Genomic DNA, 25,967 nt, shown 5'->3' with positions numbered 1-25,967 from the left:
GATTTTGTGGATATGTATGGTATTTGCGTTGTTTGTTTTTCTCTTTTGAGGATGTGGGTGTCAGGTTACTGTGACTTTACTATAGAGGTTTATGTTGTACAACATTAACAGATTCTAAACAAATAACCAACTGTGTATAATTATATCCAATAGGCCTATAAAACAAAGATTTATGTTAAGATTAAAAAATTCCACTACACATTATGGCTACGTCGTATTTTGTACGTCATAGCCTGAGCAACGTAAGTAAAATTGTCTAGGTCATTTAAGAAACTGTGTGCTTTTCGATGGTGTACTGTCTTTGAAACTACTAGAAAAGTCAAATGTTTTCGCCGTTTAATATGATAAAGGGAGACAATGCCCAGGGAAGATACATATAGATAAATAAATTTGTTCAAATCGGTGGCATGGAGTGTCATTCAAGGTCACAAACGAAATCTTCTCAAAATCTAAGAATCATTTAAAGACCTTGTATTAGGCCCGTAAACTACTGGGATAAAGAAGTACCAAGTTTGTTCTTCTTTCAAGGTCATAGGGATAAAATAAAATAAATATTTAAATGACTTCTTTTCCGTATATGCAAAGTAAAGGGGTGATATTGGACCCTTAACATGCTGGGACGAAGGACTACCGTGTTAGTCCATACCAATGACCTTGATCTTCATTAAAGGTCAAAGGAGTTAAATAGTATAGGCAATGGATTTTTAAAATGAAATTATTTTGTTTGTAGAGTGAAAAAAGAGACATCAACAACGTTGAGGAGGGAGGGGTCAAAGTTGATACACCTTCCGGTGAAGACAAGCAGTCACGTGATCTCCTGTATGCAGTGGACGAGGTTCCGCCATGGTACCTCTGCATCGTTTTAGGGTTTCAGGTAAGGGCAAGCCGTCCGCGCCGCCATTGACGTTTGGTGTTTGAAGTTTCTATTGTCTCGTTTTGTTCTTACACTTAGTTAAAGATGCTCCACCGCTGACAAATGGTATTTTTTCACTATCAAAAGCAAGAGCAGACGATTTGGTATTTTCTTCAATTACATAAGTTACTAACTTTACACCAGTAAGTTTGAGCTTCTAATTTTACTTCAAGATAAATATATGAAAAATAATTAATTGCATCCCGAAAAAAATCTGTGGCACTATATCTTATATGGAATGAAGCACTGATTACGCATGCACCAAAAGCAAAATAAATTATTTTATATTATTTTTGTGTTAATTTGACATATATATACACGATTTAACACTAATTGTTGTTCAAATGATGAGTATCATTATGGTCTGTCGGCGGTGGAGCATTTTCAATGATTAATTCCTGTCTAAAAGCTGTTGTTTAAGTGCAATGTGGAATGAAGAAAATATTCAGTTATCATACATATTGGGGATATTTCGAATATTTTATGGACCATTCCCGTTTCAGATTACAAGAGTTGACCATTCCAAATAGATTGATATGTTGTTTTTTCCTGAAACAAGCTGAAGTATTTTTGTTAGTTAGAGTTTTTTCTCAATTTTTGCGTTTTCAATTTCAGAAATGAAATAACAATTTTGATATTATCCATATCACTTTATACTTTTATACTTTAATCGGGCTTATCAGAAAATGTTCAAGCGTAGGAGAGTTACTCCCCTTTGCACCCAACTGAATTATACTGTATAAGAAACACAATTAATTATTCTTCATATCTTTAACTTGAAGTAGAATTAGAAGCTAAAACTTTTCAATGGAGGTAATGGTGTAAAGTAAGTAACTTTTGTAAGTGAAGAAAAATACTAAATCGTCTTATCCTATTTTTGATATGAAAAAATACCATTTGTCAGCGGTGGAGCATCTTTAACCATATATTTTCATAGAAAGTGTTTAAATTATGCAAGACATCTGGGTCCATTAATTGTATTTAACTCTGTGTTTACGTGTATTAAAATCTAAACGATCTAATCAACCATTAGGAATGCACTGTCCCTGAGGAATAAACTGGTAGGGGAAATTTTAATCAATTTAAGTTTGTATAAATGGTGAATCGGTCATCTGTTTAATAAAGAAAACCATCCACTAAACATTGCTACACTCCAAACTACCATTTTTATTTTAGAACTCGCGGAGGAATTTTTGTTCACTTCCGGTTCACATTTACACGTACAGAAAAAGAGTTCCAAGGTTCGCTTGCGACTGTTGGTTCATTATCAGCTTCCGAGTCAGAAATAAGTACCAGTTTAGATATAACAGTCAAAGCACGTCTCAGTTGATCTTATTCTTTACGTTTTCCACCCTTCATGTACATAACTTGGGATAAATCGGATATTCCCTCTATTTGCAATGTAACTCAATATTAGCATCTTCAACTGCCATTGTATATAAAACAGCTGTAGATCGTAACTATATATTCCTTATGTAATTTCACATCCTTGAGGAATTTAAAACAGTGTCCACTTGAGCCAGAACGATGTTTATTCCTCATCACTGTCACCATGGTGAGCATGTTCCTTTGTTGTCTGTAAACTTGGCCGTCACACCTGTTAGTAACTATATGTCTGTAGGTTATCGATGCTGAAGGATTTAAGGGTTCGTGGCTGATCTGCAAAAAAACCCGTTTTGTCCATATTAAAGGCTTTTCATACACCTATTTTGTAAATATTGTCTACCTGAATTACAATATTCCGTCTTTGCATATTACAGAGTTAGCTCCCTTGCGGGTAGGTATCGATTGTTACGTCATTATGTTGTGAGCGCAATTCATGTCGTTTTCTCCGAAACGTATGACGTTACGCTCTCAAACACATGACGTCACAATCAATACCTCCCCGCAAGTGCAGATAACTCTGTAATATGCAAATTTGGAATACAGGACAATAGTCATGAAACAATGGATTTTCATAATTATGTTAGTTTGGCGAGCAAAAATTTTAAAACATTTGAAGCACCATACTACTTTTAAATATCTTAAAAATGCGCTTAAATGTCGACCTCAGCGCTACAGTTCTATCATTTATTTTTGTTGTTATTAAGTGATATACATTTTGATTGATCAGATTTACACTTCTCACTGCTGAAATTTTGACAAGTCATCTTATATCGTTTATAATCCAACATATTGACAAAGAAAACATTTCCTGGTTTGATTGGATGAATAATGATGTATAACTCAAATGCACTTACGTAGGCGTAGAGACAGACACTGCACCAAAATGTTAATCTATGAAAAAAAAAAATATATATATATATATATATATATATATATATATACACATTACTTCATTATCTACTAATGATTGTCCGTGTACCAGTTTAATCAATAAAATAACGAGATATTTTTATTGAGGTAGTCGACTAGTCGTTAGGCGTATTAACGTATATAGTCTTTTAAACATAAAATTCCTTGTTTATCACTGTATGGATATATCAGGTCCCGATTTCTAGAAAATAAACTTTGACTGAAGTCCGCACTTTTGTTTTGAGAAATCGGAGTTAAAACTTACCAATAACCTGCAGCGCACCTGTCATCTTTGTTCCCACTGGAGCTTTCGATACATCGAGACTGGAACATAGATTTTCATTTTAATGCTAGAATTTTTGCTAAATTAATATACATGTATGTAGTTCTGATGCGGTCAATTATCACGAGCATATTTGGTACGAAAATTCAATCCGCCGTCATGTCTGAAGGGCCATTTCAGGATACTACCACACGGTGAAAATTTGTGGGTACTTTAATTTTACAGTATGCCTTCAGACTAATTCAAACATTACCTATTTATACTTTTAGGCACTGGTAATGAAGTTATGTGTTTGAAATCGTTCATTGGGTGACACGGAGTTTAATACAAAAATCTTTTTCATCTGTGTTAGGCTATATCTTTGCAAACCTGTATTCCCTGTCCAAATATGACTGTGTCTTTCATAGGAACTTTGAGTGAAATAGCACTTTTACTTGCACTGGAAACCTTCTAGACTCAAACACAATCGTTAGAATTGGCCCGGTTTCAATTATACGGTTTGACTGGTTGGACTTAGTTGTTCTTTTATGAATTAAAGTCTAATTGACGAGTCTTGACAAAGCCCTCATAGGCCTTTATCAAAAAACTGCCGCCCCGTCAATATTTATACTTTAAACATGGCTTTAACAAACCTGTTGTTCAGAATAAACGAAAACGGCCCAGGGTTTCGCGGGTTTCCTGCGACCCACTTAAACCAGAGTCAAGTAATATGTAAAAGGACGTGTCGTCTGCTTACCTCTCCATTTCGCGCTCGATCCCCTCCGTCTGTGCAGCATATACGGACGCAATGTTGTCTGCAGAGTAGAGGCCCATTGGGCTGTTGTACTTAGAATGCGTCACATTTGGAATCGCCTTTTTGACACCTCCAGGCGTCGATCCTTTCGCGGGCATTTCTTTGAAGGCAGGAGACGCTAGCTGGAGTAGAGGGTTAGATATATAGTAGTCCTATACAAGTAGGGCATTTTGAAGGACGATTCTGTTTCATAAAGGGTGATCTCATTGGTCATTGGTGGACATGTGATGACATGCTGTCACCATAATCCATGAGATCGCAGGTAACATAATATATTTGTTTTGTTTTTGATTACTGACTACTGACTACAAAACAAGACCAAGCTTAAAAGTAGCACTTTCACGGAGATGCATATCAGACAAACCATATCAGCAGATTCGACTTTCTGCTCTTTTTCCGTTATTGGCATAAACCTTTTAACGACAACACTCACCACTTCTTTCGGGCTGAGTACCTCCGCATCTGCGGGTATATCAATATCTGTTTCCACAGTAAGTGGAGCGATAGCAACCACAGGTTCATCTGGTTTAGGTTCACTAGAAGCAGGTGCAGGTTCTTCTTTTGGTGCTTCCACTGGTGCCGGAGCAGGTGCTGCTTCTTCTGTAGGTTTCGCAGAAGGGGCATCTGTTTCTGTTGTGGGTGCTTCCTGAACTGGAGCGGCATCAGGAACGGGGGCTGGTGCAGGAGTAGGTTCAGGCGCTGGAGCCGGGGCGGGAGCAGGGGCAGGGGCCGCGGCAGGGGCAGGGGCGGGTTGTGACGTCGGTTTAGTTACAGGCGCCAATACAGGACCATATCCGTGTAGGTAGCCATCGTTCTGTGGTTTAGGTGCTGGCGGTTGTGCAGCTGGAGTCATTTGGACAGGGTTGGTACCGGGTGGGTCTCTTTGAAAAGTAATAACATGAATTAATATTCATTTAAGCATTAACCTGCATTAAGTTGGTAAATATAACATTATGAATGCCAACTGGACTAGCGCGCTTCATATTGAATTTGCCACTGTCCTGTTGGAAATTATACTCCCATAATCAACAACTGAATGCAGTTCAACATTTGAAACAGAATTCATGATAAAATACCAAGATGTTTTGCATCTCTAATGAATAAACTTTTCATTTTGGCAAGGACGGAAAATCCATTTGAACAGCCATTTTCCGTGATCGATGGTACGGATAGTATCTTGTAAAAAGACATTAATTGTTAAGCACACACTTGGTAAACTAAAACCGGTTGTTAATATAATTTCCTCAGACAGAGTAGTGCTACCAGTTAAATCCACGACTAAAAGGGTGTCTTCCAACCACTCTATCCTAGTTTAATATGCCCGACCATAGATAACACTTGGCCAACTATGTTGTTCCAAGGTCAGATTAAAAATGGAGGGTACACATACTTAAAACTTCTTATTTGGAAATCAGAACGTCATGTTAAAATGAATATTCGAATATTACGTAAAACTTATTTTTCAATGATAACATGCATACGCGTTCCGTTATAAGATACCATCTGTTTTTAACTTTTTGCGTAAATATGCAATACAAATAAAATACCTACACAATGTATTCCACAATGACCAATATGTTCTTTATAATGAGATATTTAGAAAAACATCTTATAAATACTTTAATACTGTCCCGTTGTCATGAATCTAAAAGACGCGAAGAAGACTAGGGAGTGTCTCTCTTTAGAATACCATGACTTGGGGACTGAATTATTGGTGCACCTAAGGTCATCTCGCCCCAAGAGAACAACATAGCTTACCGTAAATGTATACTGGGACGAAATGTTGTTTACACTTGATGCAGCAAGGTGCAGAACCTACACGTGGTCGTGAGTACACGTGGTATAAAGGTCACCTGAACATGACATGACCCCCCATGGAACGCTGTCAGATCCTCTAATCACCGGAGTGGTCATAAAGATCTGTATTTTTTGAATTATTGGTGATTCGCATATTGTAACGATTATATCACATCGATGCACAAAGGGAATGACAAATAGATCAAATGAGACCATAACGTCGTAACAGGTTAGTTATGAATCGAGATGAGGGGTTCATAGACTCTCGAATATCTATGACATATTTTTTTTACATTATACGGGTTCATATCAAAAGAGTTTATAATGAACGAAATAACCTGTGTTATTGGTTGATTTGTTTTACTCTACAGTTGTTGGAAGACGACATTGCATACATTTAATAGATGTGTATCCTTGTTGTGAGATACCAAACACTTTTGAAGTAACTTGTGGTACTATAATGTCATGTCTAAGCTAAGGTACCTGTAGACGACCATGTCCATCTCCAGCCCAGATCTGATGATCTCCATTTTAGTTTGTTGGTGTGTGGCTCCATCTACATTCATATTGTTGATCTGAACTACTCTGTCACGTGGTCGGAGTCCACACCGATCGCAGACGCTGTTCCTCACGATCTGTACATAAATATAAATATGACATCATTTCCACAAAAATACATTTCGTTTTCTGACAGCAAATGTCCAGATTTACAACTTTAACACGGCTTTTAATGGACATACGATTCACATAATGATTATCGGATAAGCTTTTCGGTAAATTAACTTACTTTAGGATTTAAGCATTAAACTAAAGGTTCATTACATTTTGCCTGGTAAACTTTATTTGGTAGATACATTCTGTATTCTGTCATTGTGAATTTTTTAAATACCTTTTAGCTGCTTGGATTCTAGTTTGACTATGCAGTTACATTCTATACATTGTTAGTTAAGGGGAAATGATCATTTACTTAGAACCCAATATTGTCTCCTGCAGCGTATGTATATTATTTCTTGATTATTCGACTCCATCCTTACCGTCCTAAACTCGGTTATACGGTTATAATCAGAATAAGGCCCCACCAATCACTCATTCAAAGACCTTATCTTTTCTTTGTTCATAATGCCTACAGGGTTGTTCCGTATGGAAAATAAGTTGTCGGACTAGCATATGCGTGCACAAGGATTCGATGTATTGGCACAAATTATATTCAGAAATTACACTTTTAATGTCCCTTCATCATCATGCAAAGAAATAAAAAAAAGCGCGGGAATTCCGTGTGGTACATTATTGTTTCAGGTGTTCAGACCTAGTTAAGTGACCTTCCTGTACACGGACCGGTCAGAACTCTTATTGCCACAAGTTCATGTTTGTCTTGGTGATCACGCACCCTTATTAATGAGATATAGAAGACCCAAGTCTATCAGTACAGATATGCTTTCTCTACATTCCCGCCGGCGGGAAGCACGTGCTAATGGCTTCTACAATCTCAAATATTAGTTAGAACTATTTCCTACTACTAAAACAAACACGACCTTCTATAATAATAAAAGAGAAATTCTGCGTTCTGTGTAGGTCGTGTGAGTGGGAGGAGAATGCATTAAAGGTTGAAATGGAAGAAAGGCGTCAAGGTTTTGTTTAATTACAATGTATTATAGAAGTAATTTAATCAGAATACTGGAGCCAATATCTCAAGAGTGTTTTCTAAAACAATGCATACAAAGAACAATAGCATCAGTGTCTATAGAAAATGGTACTGCATCGACACCTAGGTACCGTACTCTTAGTAGATAGATAAGAAGTTTTACCACCGTGCACCGGTGGTGATATTTGTATATATACACAATGTGTGTAATCAATTATTCCAGCTACTTTCTCCACTTAGCTCCCCCTCCATGCCCGGCTCCCTCCCGCGCCGGTATACCGATACACGTGTAGGATTCATTCCCCTCCAGATGTAATTGTTATTGGCACGCTAAACATCACAGCATGTATCAGTATACAGCACAGCTTATCCTAAGGTATAGTATATAGGTAACACGTATATGTAGTGTCCATATGTCTGCTATTGTGTCCGTTTTCTAGTCACTGACCGGTCTGTTCAATGTTATTATTCCCCTGCAATGACCAGTTGCTCGCTAGCCCGTAAGTTAAGAATGTCGTGTTCGACGCCTCAGGTGTTAATCAGCGTTGTGGAAGTTCAAAAGAGGTATTGGCATATTTCAAAGCCAACAACATAGAGCTTTTCCAAATTTCTAGTTTATATCTTATTACAAAAATCTTAATGTTGCAGTGCTGTTGTAGAGTTTCACCATGCTTCTTGTAATGTATTGGTCCTGTCGCAGTTATAAGAATCTCCTCTTAGATTCTGTTTTGGCCCTGACTTGATCCAGATTTGTATGAGGAGTATAGACGAAGGGACACATAACGCTTACACTACTAGAACGTCTGGTTCTATTTCCCGTTTCTTTACAGTGAAATATCAGCATCACTCTTTTTATATCACGGCTTTGATATTTTGCTTGTTCTGTTTCTTCCAAAGTATGCGAGAACATAGTCAATCCCAAAAACACAAAGGTGTCAGCCGGTTACCAGTCAACTTGTCTCCATATCATCGAAGGATGTGTTGGTTTATATCAACTTTCTCGTAAAATTGTCGTTTTGTTCAATTTATCCGTGCTCAAATTAAATATGTTCTCAACGGATATATATATTTAGGGCATGTGTTCAATTTTGACCTTTTACCTACATTTTGTCCTTTGGTCTACAAAAAAAAAGCAAAATAGCGTATGACAACTTGCATTCGCTACAGCAAGCAAAGAATTGGAGTATCATGGACTGATGGCATTTTGACCCTTAAAGCAAAATGTTGAACAAAGATCACTTAAAGGTTTGTGACTTTGTTGTCCATTGTAAATGTTCCTTTATGCAATTAGGCGTAGGACATGGTACATATATGACGAGTGCATTAAATGTCATTGGAGATCAATTATCAAACGTGTACTTCAGGAAAAAGAGTCCTAGAATGTTTTTATCAAATAGGGTGCTTAATCTCTTACGTTATTAACACCAAAGAACAGTCGATGATGATATTTCAGTTCATTTTTCATATGCTTTGAATCTGTGTTGTTTAAGTGATTTATTTTCTTTCGAATAAAAAGCTAAATGTGTATTTGGCATCCTTCTCTGTATAACCTCCATTGAAGAGGGTAATGAATTCCGACTAGACGGGTTGCATACACTTACACATTTAGTATTCATTGAATGAATGCACGACACGATAACAATGCATCTCTGGTACGTATGTTCTGGAGATAGCAGCAATGGGGCCGTTAAGTTCAAAGTCCTTCAATTGACTGATGTAGAACGCAAGAATCAAGTACGGCTTTTGTTTTCATTCACGAAGCCACGATAGAGCACAATAGCTAGAACAATGACAGAAATGTAGACAAAGATGGATGGATATCAATTCATCTTCTAGATTAGCTCTTCCACATTGAACTCAATGCTAACGAAAGCTGGAACATGAACATATTGCGTTTGAAATGCAAATACAGTTAACGGACTCATTGGGATCGATGCAAGCTGAGGTACTGGGAATTTTGTTGTTTTTTAAGTTGAGTAAATATTTTCAGTTGTAGTAAAGAAGTTTCATTTTGAAAGAATAAATTGTATTATTCCGAAATAGCACGGAGGACAAGGGACTTGTCACCTTAATGTTGTGTCATTCAAAAATGTTTTAAGACATGTCAGCTTTTGAAGACAAAGCTCGTGGAGAATGAAGTTTCGGTAAGACGTTCATACAGCAAATACCGTAGATATCGAACTAGCGACACAGATCATAGTTATAAAGCTGATGTGTGATGTCAGACATGTTTGGTGTGTAGGCTGTGTACGTGTTGTCGTTTGAACCACGTAGTCAAGGCATTTGTGACGTAAGCTGTCAAATCGGTAACTTATGTGGTTATAAATGAAAGACGGTGATCAAACACACGTAGCACATTATGGGTACGTGTTACACATAGCATTACTCTGGATACGAGGTTAGAAAGGGTAGAATGTATAAACGGTGGTTGCACATGTCACCTCGAATTGTCTTACCCTCTCCTTCACCATCATCGTTCTTATTGACAAGTTTATTAAGAATCCCAACTATAAAGTTCATGGACGATTCACATCGAACTCGCTAACCTCTCCAGGTATCCAGTCGGATCTTCTCGCAATTGTCTTCATTTGTTCGCAGACATGGGCGAGGTGTTCCGATTGCAAATTCCTCAGACTCACTAACCGTTTTAACAATGTAATGTTAAAACTGCGCTATGTTGACAAACAGCTTTTAATATGTGAAAAGAGTAACAGTTGTCAAGATACATTTTTCATTCAGGATTATACAAATGAACTCAAATTATAGATAATACTGTTAGAAAAAAGTAGTTATCTTAAATAAAATGGTATTTGTTGCTTCGGGTCATATGAGAGAATATTTTCATGGCGCATATCTTTATGGTTTTCAATGTTTTTATATGACGCCCTGGTAGTTGACGATACAATTTTATAAGCATTTAGATAAAAGAATAAAAAATGGTCTACGGGTTTTCTTTTCTTTTCTTTTAAAGACACTAGAAAAATCGTGATTGAACGACTGTGAGACTGTATGGTAGAAAAATATATAGAAATGAAATACGTTAAGATGTGTATAAAGATATCCTAGTATGCCTGATTGGCACAGCTCTGTGTAGGATCGTTGGTCATCAATCTCTCGAGTGCCATGGTGTAACTGTACGCTAATCATGTAATGGCTCTATCCCTCCGAACACTTGTTTCATATCAGCCGAGATTGAAAGAGTAACAAATGGTGACTTGTATTCCATGAGGAATGTGTGCTTATCATGCTGTGATTTCGTGGGTGTTAGGTAATAAATAATTATGTGGGTGTGGTAGTTTGAGAGGAGAGAGACGTTTGTCGTGAGTATATTGCAAGGTCGGCAGAGTTGAAAATTATTAGTTGTCAGAATTTCGCCAGTTTTGATTAAACATGCTATTTTGTATTTATCTATAACAAAATGAAATGTTTTCATTTAAATATTTTATTTTCATTAGTCTCAAGTGTATATGTTTAGACGGTGAAAGTATATCAAATCTACATATACAAGTTGCGACCACCCTTCCCCTTCTACTCCTTCCAAAATGTGTAGGGCGTAAGCTTGTCAAAACTGAACTTATTCCATTAGTGCAGCTAAATGATCACTGAATGAATTGCTTATATGTCATAAATACTATTTTATATTATAAAACATATGCACAAATTAACTCCTTGAATAATTGATGACATTTATCAGCTGCCAAATGCCACTCGCGACACTTTGACTTGCCCAACACAAGTCCGGAATTACTTTGACCTACCGTTAGGATTGTCATCGGAAGTCCATACTCCATTCCTCCATTGAGACGGAATCCCCAGGACTGTCCGGAGTTAGCCCGGTTCATCCGGATGGTCAGTCTTTGGGCCATGGTCAGTTGTTTCTCCACCCCTAGTCTGTCACACTACACACTAACACATCCCTTGCGCTCCCCGTCCGACGTCACATGTGTTTGGTATATCCCCCAGCAATTAGCACAAGGCCACGCCAATAAACGGTATTGGCTTCTGTTCCTAGGCTACACCAATCACCAGCAGACAGGCCAGGCCAATAAATAGTATAAGGTTTGGTATCCAGGCCAGGCCAATAAACGGTATTAGTTTCTGTTTCTAGGCTATGCCTATCAACGGTAGAAAGGCCACGCCAATAAATAGTATAAGGTTTGGTATCCAGGCCAAGCCAATAAACGGTATTAGTTTCTGTTCCTAGGCTATGCCATTCAACGGTAGAAAGGCCATGCCAATAAATAGTATAAGGTTTGGTATCCAGGCCAGGCCAATAAATGGCATAGGTTGCTGTAATTTACTCAAGACTTAAATGGTACTTATGTTACGCTAAATTGTTCCAATGCCATGTCAATAAACGGTTTTGATCTATTTTCAGGCCATACCAATGAACGCAGTAAGATCAGGCTAATTAATGGTATATGCATTTGTTTTTAAGGCTCGGCCAAGAATATGTATAGGCTGTTTTTCCAAAGTCGAACTTGAAAACACATTTTATGCCACATAATGGACGTTTAACAAATACCAAACAGATAGACAGTAGTAAGGTACAATTCTAGGTCACTAAACCAAAAATGGTGACTGAGGTAGCTGTTTTCTCTGAAACTAAGTTCGTTTGCTCCATGGAAATACAACTGCAGGTTAGTCGTTTGCTCAGAGGCAATACCAGTCAACGGACCACAACAATTGCAAAGACATGTTTATAAATCTTGTTATTAGTTAATTTGCTTAATGGTCTCAACAATCAAACTTCAGCAAGTCGTCTGCTACAAAATAGATCCGCCTGCTTCCCGCCTTCTTCGTTACTGGGCCGTTCGGAGAGCCTCTAATTGGTTGTTTTAATGTGTGTAGTTTACGTATGTATGTGGTGGGATGCTAATTGACCATTTTCCCAAATGTACCTGTATGTTTTACTCAAACCGAAGGTGCTTTCATGGATAACCAGTTTATCATAAGTTGGAGAGTGATATGTATATACGATTTATATGTTATACTTGGCATTACTGTAAAACTAATAGGATTCAAACAGTCAGATCTTGATAACGAATTAGCGGACTACAAAAGAAAACAGGCAAAGTTCAAAACGCGGAGGTTGCTACTATACTGGTAGTGGGTTTTCATTTTACACCAACATATTGTGCTGACCCCCTCCCTTCCCCCTCTCACAACTGTTTTGTTGTGTCCTTCCATAATTTTGTCCGTCCGTGCCCCTGTCTACTTTGTATCGTCTCTGAACTAGCTAATAAATCTTGCAACAGCTTTGTCTAGTTGAAGCATTCGGTATTGAAATAAAATCGGTATCCATATGATTTTAGCAAGTTAAAGCTAATTGTCGTTCAAAATCATTACTTTGCTCACAGAGTCGCCTAGGTGAAGCATTTAGTACAATGCCGCAATAATTGCAATTTTTGAAATGGGATATATACAAAGCCAAATTTTCGATGGGTTGGCATCATATTGGAACATTTGTTTTTTTTGCAAATACTTGGTTTTAACAAATTAAACGGCTTGAAATATCACCCTATTATTTTGATAATTTCATCATTTTTGTATTAGATACTTTACAATTTTACTTTTCCACCATTGTTAGTGGTACTATACTAACTATGGAGATTTTTATTTTGGTTTTTGTTATAAGCAATGTCAGTTGCTGCTACCCTGTATTGCAGTGCTCAAGAATGTGGTCAAATATGTGTGTTTGGTGAAACTGTGGTCAATTCGGGATTTTTTCCCAAATGCTTTGAATTGTCTACCAAGGACAAGTGCTTTCTTCACAATGTCGTATATTTCGATGTTGTTTTTTTTTTTTTTTTTTTTTTTTTTTTTTTTTTAATTTTTAAACCTTTATGATTGCTTTCTGTAGAGCTGTAGTAGGAATAATTTTCCGTTCCGTCACGTGTGTTCTTACAAACATTGATTCTTTGTCGTTTGTATAACAACACCATGTATTATTTGGCTTGGCCTGGCACGAAAGCAGCACATGCACATCACCAGCTGTAAGCAGACGATTGTTTCATTGACAATCGGTCCGACGCCATTTTGTACTGTGGAACTGTTTGATCACCTTTCACCGACTATTACCGAAGGACGGGGGTGATGTCAGACAATATAACAGCTAACTTGTTGCAAGTAGGGGTGATGCCGAGTATGTACAACAGCTTCTTTTACTTGTCGCAGCAGCGGGGGTGGTGTTCGGTGATGCACGCGAGCTGCGCGTGAGTTTGTTTTCGTTTTACACGACTGCTGTGTAAGTGATTTGGAGAAACTGTTAGGGTCGGCTAATGTTAGGTGATAAATTCGATCCGGTTAAATACACACTTATAGTTCACCATAACCACTTGGCCATGCGTCCAGATTTTTAATATTCCGGAAAACTTCACTTTCTATAATGAATCAGAGGAAATTGTGTATCTCCTCTCTAATACTGATTAACCCCTTCCTCTGAATATATTAGTATATTCTTAATAACAAAAAGAATCGTGTAAAATATCATCTCTGAATATATTAGTATATTCTTAATAACAAAAAAAAAACGTGTAAAATATCATCTCTGAATATATTAGTATATTCTTAATAACAAAAAAAATCGTGTAAAATATCATCTCTGAATATATTAGTATATTCTTAATAACAAAAAAAATCGTGTAAAATATCATCTCTGAATATATTAGTATATTCTTAATAACAAAAAAAAATCGTGTAAAATATCATCTCTGAATATATTAGTATATTCTTAATAACAAAAAAAGAATCGTGTAAATTATCATCTCTGAATATATTAGTATATTCTTAATAACAAAAAAAATCGTGTAAAATATCATCTCTGAATATATTAGTATATTCTTAATAACAAAAAAAATCGTGTAAATTATCATCTCTGAATATATTAGTATATTCTTAATAACAAAAAGAATCGTGTAAAATATCATACAATAGATGACGTTTTTAGTAAGATTCCATAGTTAAATCACTTATTGTGTGTGACAGGATTTTACTTTGGTATTACAACATTTCCTCTTGTCTTTGTTCTTTGAGTATTTAATCATGTGTATTATAAAACATGCACCGCTAATAATCCACGTGTTGACAGTTCCGCGTCACCACAAATACATTGTATCCATCGAACACAAGTGAATTTGTTTCATCTATCGATGGCGATATGGATCTAAGCGTAGATTATATAATCACATGGCTCCCAAGGATGTAATACCGTCAAGTCAGACGACATCTCAAACACATTGAGCTACTTGAAAATCGGTGTTTTGCCAACTTCGGCAAACTAAAGTGTGTAAGCGTGCGTCAGCTTCGCCTCGCTGCACAATAACGGTCACCGAGTTCACACATGTGGCCGTGTACAAATTCTTTATGTTATTACGCTATATATTAACTTTTAGCAAAATTGAATATATATTTAAAGTTCTGATCTGATTAAATAAAATTATCTCTGAAATTTACTTTGTTTGTCATGTTTATTTTACACTAAAATATTGAACTTTTTTGTCGTCGCGGATGAATAATTCTACCTTACGTGAAGCGTCACCATTCGCTGTTCAAATGAGTAAGCTCCTCCCACTTTTGACCGACTTTTATTGAATAATTACGTCACTTTCAAATGACGATTTTATTGCATAAAATATGAATAAAAAGTCGTGTGAGTGTAAATATAGGGATTGGATTTCGTTTTTATGTTAACCATGCTTGTATGGAGCAACGCGCCCCATAGAATATATTCTTAGAGGAATTGCTCCATACAAGCATGGTAAACATTAAAACAATTTTACCTTGCTGATATGTTCTCATAACATTTTACCTTATACAAATTACAACTTTGTATCTTTTTGTATGCTATAACATTTAACCTGTTGTTACATTTTACCTGTTGTTGCAGCATTACCTGACAGCGTTTGGTTCCACGATCTCTGTTCCGTTAATCCTGTATAAATCTTTGTGTGTGGCGGAGGACAAAGTTGGACTTGGAGAACTCATCAACACTATCTTTTTTGTGTCCGGCATTTGTACACTTCTACAGACGACATTCGGGATCAGGTACGCCGTCATCTATGACGTCATCATGTAAACTAGTAAAACCATCTACTCCTCCTTATACAAATGGAAAGTACCGGTGACTTCCGATAGGCAGAATACTTTATTGTCTATAAATATGAAATGTATAATGTTATTGACTGCAAATTCGTTGAGGTTTTCAATATCTTTGCTGTATCAAATGTAAACAGGTAATTCTGAATGTATATTACGCTTCTCTCCGAATGATTACAGAAATATTTACAGTATGAAAATTTTGTTTTTGGTAAACACACTAACTGAAATGTGGGAAATGATAATTAATTCGCAAATATTTTTGTTCACATTTGGATGAAAACCCCTTGTAGAACTGTAGTTTACGATAACAGGTCTTGACAATGAGGAGTAAATGCATGTTCACAAATAAAATTACCCCTCACAACAATATTCTTACATTGTAAAAGTTGTTTATTATTTATCTTTGTTACCCAGCATTACCCCGATACTCTTTTAATTTCAATGTCAATTGTTTTAAAACTTTCCTTTCGGAGTATATTAAGACCTTATTTGTGTTACAGGTTACCTATTATACAGGGGGCCACGTTCGCCTTCCTCGTCCCCACGCAGTCCATCCTTGCCTTACCTCAGTGGTCCTGTCCATACACAGAGGCCGAGAATGGTAGGACCTTGACCTTTATGTCTAAATCTTCTGTTTAATCTGGATATACTGAACTTCAAAACGTTAACCAGTCTTAACACAAATGTCTGTTTATAATGCATAACTGACAAGTTCGACCTTAGATGCAGCTACAGAGGTATGGAACCGAACATACCACACGCATTATATTGTAACGTCATAAATGACGTGGTAAAATCCAATAACTAATTTTTATTTCGGGTCGAACTTAGATCTTCTGTTAAAAAGAGAAACTTTTCCGTCCATGTCCATGCATAAAGTTCATCATGCATTATTGATTATGATTTGTGCTTCGTTGACAGGTTTGAGAAATTTGACTGACCTGCCAGCCATCGGTAGTCCGGCTCACAGAGAGATATGGCATTCCCGACTTCGTGAGGTAAAATAACTATGCTTGGTTTGTTATGGTAAACTGTACGTGGTGATTTCGCCATTTTATTGTTTCGATCTGTCGTCTTAACAGTCATCGTCATTTCACACCCCTTATCATCGTCATTTCGCCGCGACATAGCGAAAAGACGCCATGGCGGGGCGATATCGTATATGTGTCGCAAAATATCGGGGTTTTTTTCGCCTCGAGAAAACGATAACCTTCGTTGTGTCCACTCATTAAATATCGTCTTATCGCCCTTGTTGTTTTATCTGCTTACTGTCATCCACATTTTAACTTGAGGGTCATTTTTTTTTTAGATTCAGGGAGCCATCATGGTGGCGGCGCTTTTCCAGGTTGTGATTGGTTTCAGTGGCGCTGTAGGAGTGGTGCTGCGCGCGATCGGACCCCTAGCGGTCACGCCCACCGTCACGTTGATTGGTCTAGCGCTGTTTCCGGATGCAGCTAATCTGGCAGCTGAGCAGTGGTATATCGCTCTAATGTAAGTGACGTAAGCGACACGTGTTCGCGCATGCGCGCTTCATAGTTTTATGACATCTTATTCTTCTTTGACATTAATTAATATATGGAGACATTAATATTCTCATATTCACATTTTCTAGAGATGACTTAGTTTTATTTGCGATGATCGAAGTTTTGATTAGCTTTACTACCGAACAAATGATCCACAAGGAACCTTATTTGTTATTACACCAATCAGGTTAACATTTAACCTTCTGATTTCAGGACTATGTTTTTGATAGCGCTGTTTTCCCAGTATCTCCGTAACATAACCATCCCTGTTTGTGAGTACCGGAAGGGGAAAGGGTGTGGCACGTACAAAATACCCATCTTCAAACTGATACCGGTACGTCACCGTCACGTGGTCTTCATCTGATCGTTGGTCATTTAGCATTCATTAGTGTTAATGTGTCCTAGGTTTTCGTTTGGTGTTCATGTTTAATATCACATACTTTTATCGCTAGCAGTAGCTAAAGAATCAGAGAATGTAACTTTGTATTAAAACAATTAAGAATTGTTCATTTGGCATTTTGTTGACGTAACTATAGAATTATGTGTGCTGTTGGAACGTTTGAAAACTAACAAATCATTGTAAGTAGAGTGAATAGGGCATATTTTAATTCACACTAATGGAAATGACTTATTGACCTTTGTATTATAGAGACATGACCTATAACCCTTGTAGTATAAATGCATGACCTATTGACCTTTGTAGGTACTCCTGGCTATGGTAGTTGCCTGGGGGATCTGTGCTATCCTGACAGCCGCCGGAGCCTTCCCTACCGATACCTCTGGATGGGGATACAAAAGCCGTACGGACACCAAAATCAGCGTGATAGCAGACGCCGAGTGGTTCCGGTTTCCATACCCAGGTAATGGTACTTCATTTTTTTCAGTTCAATTATCTACAACTGTTGTTGTTGTGCAAAACGTAAGAACTTATACCTAATTGGCATTGATCTCTACAAAAATGACATGTTTTCTATTTGATGAAAAAAAAGAAAAATTATCATAATGATCTCCGTGTTCTCAGGTCAGTGGGGAACCCCCACCGTGAGTTTTGCTGGAGTATTTGGGATGTTGGCTGGAGTCTTGGCGTCCATGATGGAATCTGTCGGGGATTACTACGCATGCGCACGACTGTCTGGAGCACCGCCCCCACCAGTGCATGCTGTAAATAGAGGTATTTTCAAAAAAGGTCATTTATTTCCGGTTATGGGTTCATTTGTTCAAATATTAAATGTTCTAGGACATAACGGTTACTTCTCTTATTTTGCGTTATTCATACATTAACTTCTATGCGTCCTTACGAATGTGTGCAGATGCTCTCTCTTCTTTGAACATCATTTTTCCACAATGGTACACAAACAAGCAAATCCTTTCATTTTGTTAAGGCATTGGTATGGAAGGCATTGGTTGTATCCTGGCTGGCGCGTGGGGTTCTGGGAACGGAACTACGTCATACAGCGAGAACGTTGGGGCGATTGGAATCACCAAGGTAACGCGACTTTTTCCCACAATTATGGTTATATTCCGGATCTCACACAATTTCACAAACTATTCTGTTATTCACTTTTCTGTATATTGATCAGCTGTAAATGTTTATGTACTGTTGAATTATCTCCCTTTGAAGGTCGGTAGTCTCCGTGTGGTTCAAGCTGGTGGCATTATCATGATTTTGCTGAGCTGTTTCGGAAAGTTTGGCGCCCTTTTTGTCACCATTCCGGATCCAGTCATTGGGGGCGTGTTCATGATTGTCTTTGGTAAGGTCACGCGAGATGTAAGGTCATGCGAGATCGCATAGTTCACATAGGTCATCTTAATAACCTTCATATGGTCGATTTATATTGCTTTTATGCTCGAGTTGCATTTTATAATTTGTTAGCAACATTCACTTCATAGACTTCTGAATTTCTCCGGAAACTAAATTTAAACAAAAATGTCTATGTTGTAGTCATGATAATTTGTTATGCATTACGAATTGCATTTAGCGGTATAATCAATACGATAAAACCACAATACTTACATGTTTATACAAAAGAAGCAATGTAGCTGTACAAATGTGTGCCATTATGCCATTATATATAACAGGTCTGATAAAGCGTTACTGTTCTATAACAGGTATGATAACTGCCGTCGGACTCTCAAACCTTCAGTACGTGGACATGACGTCATCACGTAATATATTCATTGTTGGTATATCTCTATTCTTTGGACTTTCCTTCCCTCTTTGGATGAAGAGTCACGGTGACGTCATCAATACAGGTAAGCTTTCTCGATTTTTTGGTTTGTTTAGTTTTACGTCCTATCAATACAGGTAAGCTTTCTCGAAAGACTTGTCCTGGAACAACGGTTTATAATAAGTGTTTGATGTGTAATTAATAAACTAAATATATCCGGACTTAAATGTATCATTTACATATCTTAACTTTGTAATATTTTATGATTTTATTTAATTTCCAGGAAATGATATTATTGATCAGATTATCACTGTTCTACTGAGTACCAGTATGCTTGTTGGAGGGGTTGTGGGCTTCGTACTAGATAATACCATACCAGGTACGTATCGTGGAGTTTAACATCAATAAAAGTGTCCAGCTCTTTGGGTTTACAACTTCCAATTTACATTTGTTTGAGAGGCGATTGGAACTCCTCGGATGTACATATTTTATTTTTGATGTTATGACTGTAGGACAGTTACATCCGAGGAGTTCCAATTTGGGGTAGTGGGCTTCGGACTGGATATTTATCGTGCATGTTCATCATCAATATATGTGCTCAACACTCCGGTTTATATTTGTTGGAGGGGTTTATGATATTGCTATGGTCAAATTCAAGACCGTTTCAGTATAATTGTTGTAACCGTTTTCTTGGTCCACACCGTTGAACTAGAAATATTTTAAGGTACTCCTCTTCTTAAAAAATCTCGTGTATTTCTTTGTTACAAAAGAAAGTAAAAAAATGTATTAGAGACTGTCTTTTTTGGTAAAATTCTAGCAACTCTTAACGCATAACCAAAATAATAAGGAAAACAGCAACAAACATTTGAAACTGCATGGTCCTTCAATATTGAAAGAAAAAAACCTTAAAGAATGGAACGTTGCAATATTTTTAATCAATCTAGCCGTTTTGGACATATGTCCTGTAAATGACCACAACTGTATTAGGACGGCACGCGATATAATATTGAATCTAACCAAACCGAAGCGACACTGGTAGTGGTCAAGTGTAAAAACAGCTTCCGGTTGTTTCAGGTACACCGGAAGAGCGAGGTCTTACAAAGTGGCGTAGCGTGGATACATCTGACTCCAGTGTGGTGGCGGGCCTGTCGGTGTATGATATACCCTTGATACAACCATTGCTGGACAGGATGTCCTGGCCTAAGTACTTTCCTTTCTGTCCAAGGTTTGATTCGTCCATTTTTTCATGTCGCCGTCACAGGACAAGGAGCAAACCAGAGAGCAATGTTTATCATTCAGCTGAAAAGGAAAATAATGCCGCATTTGAAAACGACGACACACAACTGTGATGTCCAAAAAAGAGAACGATGGCTTTCAGTTAAACATTATGTGATCAAACACATGCCTTTCAGGTTTCGAACATGCCATCAATACGCTCAGGTACTGCATGTTGTCCTATGATAAACTGGTGATAATAAGACTTTACTAAGGGGTCTCAAAAGAGAAATCCATTTTTATTTCTTTTGAATGTTTCGGGAATTAATCTCAGTCTGTGAACCAATGAAATCTCAGTTATGCTTTTACTATATATGCAGTGCGCGTGTGAAAAAAATGGCGTGGAATGTCGCATGCGCTCAATTACAAGTATTTGCATCAAAGGAAGTACACGTGTTTACTTGAATGTTTTAGTGTATACGTCTATGACAGTATGTGTATACATGTGTAGCTATAATGATGTACTAAACTACAATATAATAATATGTGTGTCTGACCCTAAATGCATGCGGAAGTTGACATGCAACTTCAAAATTGTTTATAATAGTACACCTATTGGACGATAGTTTGTGTAATGTGTTACGCTCCTGTAACAGAAACAGTTCACGCATTTACAAATTTCGTATGTGTAATGAAACACGTGTGTGACAGTAGACATTATCATTTTGCGGTCGTTTGTTGTTATGGAACTGTGTGTGTTATATAACGTGTATTACTTTGTGGTCGTGTACTTTTTCACTGTGTATACATTTGTGACTAAGCGTATCTGGCAAAACACGTGTGTACAGAACGCATGTGTGACAGAACACGCGTGTATCAAAGCACGTGTGGCAGAACACGTGTGTAACAGAGCACGTGTGTGGCAGAACACGTGTGTAACAGAGCACGTGTGTAACAGAGCACGTGTGTAACAGAGCACGTGTGTGGCAGAACACGTGTGTAACAGAGCACGTGTGTGGCAGAACACGTGTGTGGCAGAACACGTGTGTAACAGAGCACGTGTGTGGCAGAACACGTGTGTAACAGAGCACGTGTGTGGCAGAACACGTGTGTAACAGAGCACGTGTGTGGCAGAACACGTGTGTAACAGAGCACGTGTGTGGCAGAACACGTGTGTAACAGAACACGTGTGTGGACAGAACACGTGTGTAACAGAGCACGTGTGTGGCAGAACACGTGTTAAGTGTAACAGAGCATGTGTATGGCAGAACACGTGTGTAACAGAGCATGTGTGTGGCAGAACACGTGTGTAACAGAGCACGTGTGTGGCAGAACACGTGTGTAACAGAGCACGTGTGTGGCAGAACACGTGTGTAACAGAGCACGTGTGTGGCAGAACACGTGTGTAACAGAGCACGTGTGTGGCAGAACACGTGTGTAACAGAGCACGTGTGTGGCAGAACACGTGTGTAACAGAGCATGTGTGTGGCAGAACACGTGTGTATCAGAACACGTGTGTAACAGAGCATGTGTGTGGCAGAACACGTGTGTAACAGAATACGTGTGTAACAGAGCACGTGTGTGGCAGAACACGTGTGTAACAGAGCACGTGTGTGGCAGAACACGTGTTAAGTATCAGAGCACGTGTGTAGCAGAATACGTGTGTAACAAAGCACGTGTGTGGCAGAACACGTGTGTAACAGAGCACGTGTGTGGCAGAACACGTGTTTAGTGTAACAGAGCATGTGTATGGCAGAACACGTGTGTAACAGAGCACGTGTGTGGCAGAACACGTGTGTAGCACAGAGCATGTGTGTGGCAGAACACGTGTGTAACAGAGCACGTGTGTAACAGAGCATGTGTGTGGCAGAACACGTGTGTAACAGAGCACGTGTGTGGCAGAACACGTGTTTAGTGTAACAGAGCATGTGTATGGCAGAACACGTGTGTAACAGAGCACGTGTGTTGCAGAACACGTGTGTAACAGAGCACGTGTGTGGCAGAACACGTGTGTAACAGAGCACGTGTGTGGCAGAACACGTGTGTAACAGAGCACGTGTGTGGCAGAACACGTGTGTAACAGAGCACGTGTGTGGCAGAACACGTGTGTAACAGAGCACGTGTGTGGCAGAACACGTGTGTATCAGAGCACGTGTGTGGCAGAACACGTGTGTAACAGAGCACGTGTGTGGCAGAACACGTGTGTAACAAAGCACGTGTGTGGCAGAACACGTGTGTAACAAAGCACGTGTGTGGCAGAACACGTGTGTATCAGAGCACGTGTGTGGCAGAACACGGTTGTAACAGAGCAGGCGTGTAACAGACCAAGTGTATGGCAGAACACACGTGTGTAAGTGTGTAACAGACCATGTGTATGGCAGAACACACGTGTATTTGTATACCTGCTACACTTGAAATCTATATATGTATCTAGTTTTATAATGTGCCTTATATACATGTAACAAGCTCTCGATATGCATATGCAAGTATAAACATGTGTATGGCATGTGGTATTTTGTATTTCAAGTATATTGTGTTACAACGCGCAGTATGCGATGAATCGCAAGTCATTGATTTTTTTGGATCGAACGTAATTATATCTTGTCTTTTATCAATATTTTGTAAAAAAAAAAAAATTTTTTTTTTTTTGAAATCATTTTCATTTTTACAGACAATGCAGACAAAGACAATTCATTTAACATCTTAAATACAAAAACAAAAATATTTCATTTGTATCAATTATACATGATACTCACATTTATACTATTACACACCTCAATGTACACACACCCACGCACCCTCACACACTAACACACTCCCTCACACATATACCAAAGATTTTACTTAATTATTATATACATTCAAAGGTTTCCATACACCCACATTCGTTCAGACATATGACATTTAGAAGAGGTTAAGAAGATAGGTTAGAGAGAAAATAGTTGTATAGGAGGATAGAGTCGAGATGTGGAATATATGTATTTTTTATCTAATGGTAGAGAATTTGTTGTAAAAGTAATACTGGTAAGTTGTCAGGATTTAAATTAATTATCCTTGGTTCTTAATTTTTTTCATAATTTAAAAGAGTTCATATATCAAATTGTATAAACGGTTTCAATATTTTGTATTACTTATTTTTAGAGGCATTGGATTCGTGTGTCATTTATTTACCTTCTTTTTTAACTAGATTGAATGTATACTTTTTATATTTTTGTTTGTAATTAAGTACCATTTTTATGAACTTAAAGGCATTTGTTCATGATTAGTCTGACACTATACACTTTTTGCATCGTGATCTTTTAAAGATGCTCCACCACCGACAAATGGTGTTTTTTCACAATCAAAATTAGGAGAAGACGATTAAGTATTTTTCTTCAGTTACAAAAGTTACTTACTTTACACCATTACCACCATTGAGAGGTTTGAGCATCTAATTTTACTTCAAGTTAAAAATATGAAAAATAATTAATTGCATCCCGAAAAAATTCCGTGGCAATATATCCTATATGGAATGAAGTACTAATTGCGCATGCACCAAAGGTAAAATAAATAATTTTATATTATTTTTTGTATTAATTAGACATATATATACTCGATAATACACCAATTATTGTTCAAATAATGAATATCATTTATGCTCTGTCGGCGGTGGAGCATCTTTAAAGTTGAATTTTCTATTTTAAACTGAAAATATGACGAAATAACCTTATTTTAAATGCTGATTAGTTGGAGAATGATGTTTTATAGTTGTAATCACACGGGACCAGGTACCTGTGGTTGTAATGTACTGGTATCAAACTGATCCGGATAATTGTTAGTTTGGTTCAGTATATTAGCATGACTGTTTTCCGGAATTAGTATTTCGGCGTTTGTGTTTAAAATTCGAAAGAGCTTGAATGCGGAATAAACAAGAATGGAAACGACAAGAGAAAAGTATTTTGTTTTAAATGGAACTTTAAGATGTCGTTGCCGCCCCATAGCAAAACATAGTGATGAATAAATTTCGATCCATGATATACATAAATTCATTCGAGACTTTATTGTTACTACATCATATTTAGCATGGACTGGAATATTTCATCTAAAGTCTACTTATACTACACCTTGTATGAACATATCCTGGTCGATCGGAGTTACCTCCCTTTGTGTGCCGTTATGCTACTCAATCTCAACATCTGGAGAAATTTCCGGCAATCTTCGGGGACATCTTTCCGAAGATTGCCGGAAATTTCTCAGAGATGTCCCGATTAATTTTCTCAGCTGACGTCTCTCTAAGTAATCCATCTTATGGATGTCTTTCGACCGAAATAGCAACCTGGGTAGAATTTCATTTTTCCATATATTATTTAGTTTAGATTTGAACTGATTTAATGTCTTAGAACTAGAAGATGTCATTCGTTCCACGTGTTCATAATTATTTAAGAACATGATAATAGCATATATCATACTGTATATTTAGCATTGCCTGACTAGAATATGCTTTTAAATCTAATACATACAATACATGTTCATTAGTTGTCATACCGGAGAAAAGAATCATCCAATACACGATAACTAAGGGGAGTAACTCGGGTTTATCATAATATAACATCTTGGAGAAATTTTGGAATATTATTTTTTAAACGTATTTTCTTGTATTGTAGGTCGATGTTCGTTTCATGTGATATAAATAAATTAGATATATATATAGTATGTCGTTTGAAGTTCTGTTTTAGAACAGAATAGGTCGACTGAACGTTTTCCTCGGTTGGTTGAGACTGGGGTAAACAGAATTCTGTTTTGAAAAGTAATGTATTCCACTTCCATCCGTCATGGTTGATGAATATGTCATCTTGATAAGTTACTTATTTATATATAGCACATCAAGCGACAGCCTTAAAAAGATAACAATTTATTTTTAAAGGCCCATAATCTTTCCGAACCTAAAATTGAAAGTTTCTTAAAGACAATTATAACATAATAAGATTTTTATCGATGACCTAAGATACAACATCAAACAAATACGAGATTCTCTGCGTAATGCGTGATGTTAAGAGTGAAGATTCATTTTTCGGTGTTGCCGTCTGGCGCAGTGACAGTGAACTAACGCGCGGTAATTAGGACGACGGCGGGAAACATAAGACGACCCGCGTTATGAAAATTAGTATTGAATTTATCTTAATTTAATTGTCCAGAAAGTGTTGATAAGTGCAGTATTAACAGTTAGTTAATAACTTTTGGGACTCTACAAAATTATCA

General features: G+C 37.5%; 2 protein-coding genes across 8 annotated transcripts in view; one reads left to right on the top strand and one right to left on the bottom strand.

The window, feature by feature from the left end:
- LOC138314333 (solute carrier family 23 member 1-like) overlaps positions 1-21,692 on the top strand; it is a 36,205-nt gene extending 14,513 nt beyond the window's left edge. For all 7 annotated transcript variants that reach the window (XM_069254618.1, XM_069254623.1, XM_069254622.1 and 4 more), the window contains 13 exons: positions 731-874; positions 15,612-15,769; positions 16,324-16,424; positions 16,745-16,821; positions 17,133-17,314; positions 17,560-17,680; positions 18,050-18,206; positions 18,368-18,517; positions 18,729-18,832; positions 18,968-19,097; positions 19,456-19,599; positions 19,798-19,893; positions 20,589-21,692. In XM_069254618.1, the coding sequence (XP_069110719.1) occupies positions 731-874; positions 15,612-15,769; positions 16,324-16,424; positions 16,745-16,821; positions 17,133-17,314; positions 17,560-17,680; positions 18,050-18,206; positions 18,368-18,517; positions 18,729-18,832; positions 18,968-19,097; positions 19,456-19,599; positions 19,798-19,893; positions 20,589-20,863 (1,839 nt within the window). In that variant the 3' untranslated portion in view covers positions 20,864-21,692. The remainder of the gene's footprint in view (positions 1-730; positions 875-15,611; positions 15,770-16,323; positions 16,425-16,744; positions 16,822-17,132; positions 17,315-17,559; positions 17,681-18,049; positions 18,207-18,367; positions 18,518-18,728; positions 18,833-18,967; positions 19,098-19,455; positions 19,600-19,797; positions 19,894-20,588) is intronic.
- Positions 2,061-11,688, bottom strand: LOC138314332 (skin secretory protein xP2-like). Its single transcript, XM_069254616.1, has 7 exons — positions 11,482-11,688; positions 6,565-6,716; positions 4,718-5,165; positions 4,228-4,406; positions 3,474-3,532; positions 3,154-3,190; positions 2,061-2,572 (listed from the first exon to the last, which is right to left on the bottom strand). Exons 1-6 carry the CDS (start codon positions 11,587-11,589, stop codon positions 3,186-3,188), a joined length of 951 nt encoding a protein of 316 aa, XP_069110717.1. The 5' UTR covers positions 11,590-11,688; the 3' UTR covers positions 2,061-2,572; positions 3,154-3,185.
- Positions 21,693-25,967: the final 4,275 nt, after the last annotated feature.

Source organism: Argopecten irradians, chromosome 2 (assembly GCF_041381155.1).
Source record: "Argopecten irradians isolate NY chromosome 2, Ai_NY, whole genome shotgun sequence".
NCBI classification, from domain to species: domain Eukaryota; kingdom Metazoa; phylum Mollusca; class Bivalvia; order Pectinida; family Pectinidae; genus Argopecten; species Argopecten irradians.
The sequence above is the reverse complement of the archived record's forward strand: the minus strand, read 5'-3'. Positions and strand labels throughout refer to the sequence as shown.

Coding starts and splice junctions, on each gene's coding strand:
- LOC138314332 (XM_069254616.1), bottom strand. CDS start 11,589: ATGGCCCAAAGACTGACCATCCGGATGAACCGGGCTAACTCCGGACAG. Junction 6,717..11,481: donor TTCCGATGACAATCCTAACG/GTAGGTCAAAGT, acceptor ATTTATGTACAG/ATCGTGAGGAACAGCGTCTG. Junction 5,166..6,564: donor ATGGACATGGTCGTCTACAG/GTACCTTAGCTT, acceptor TACTTTTCAAAG/AGACCCACCCGGTACCAACC.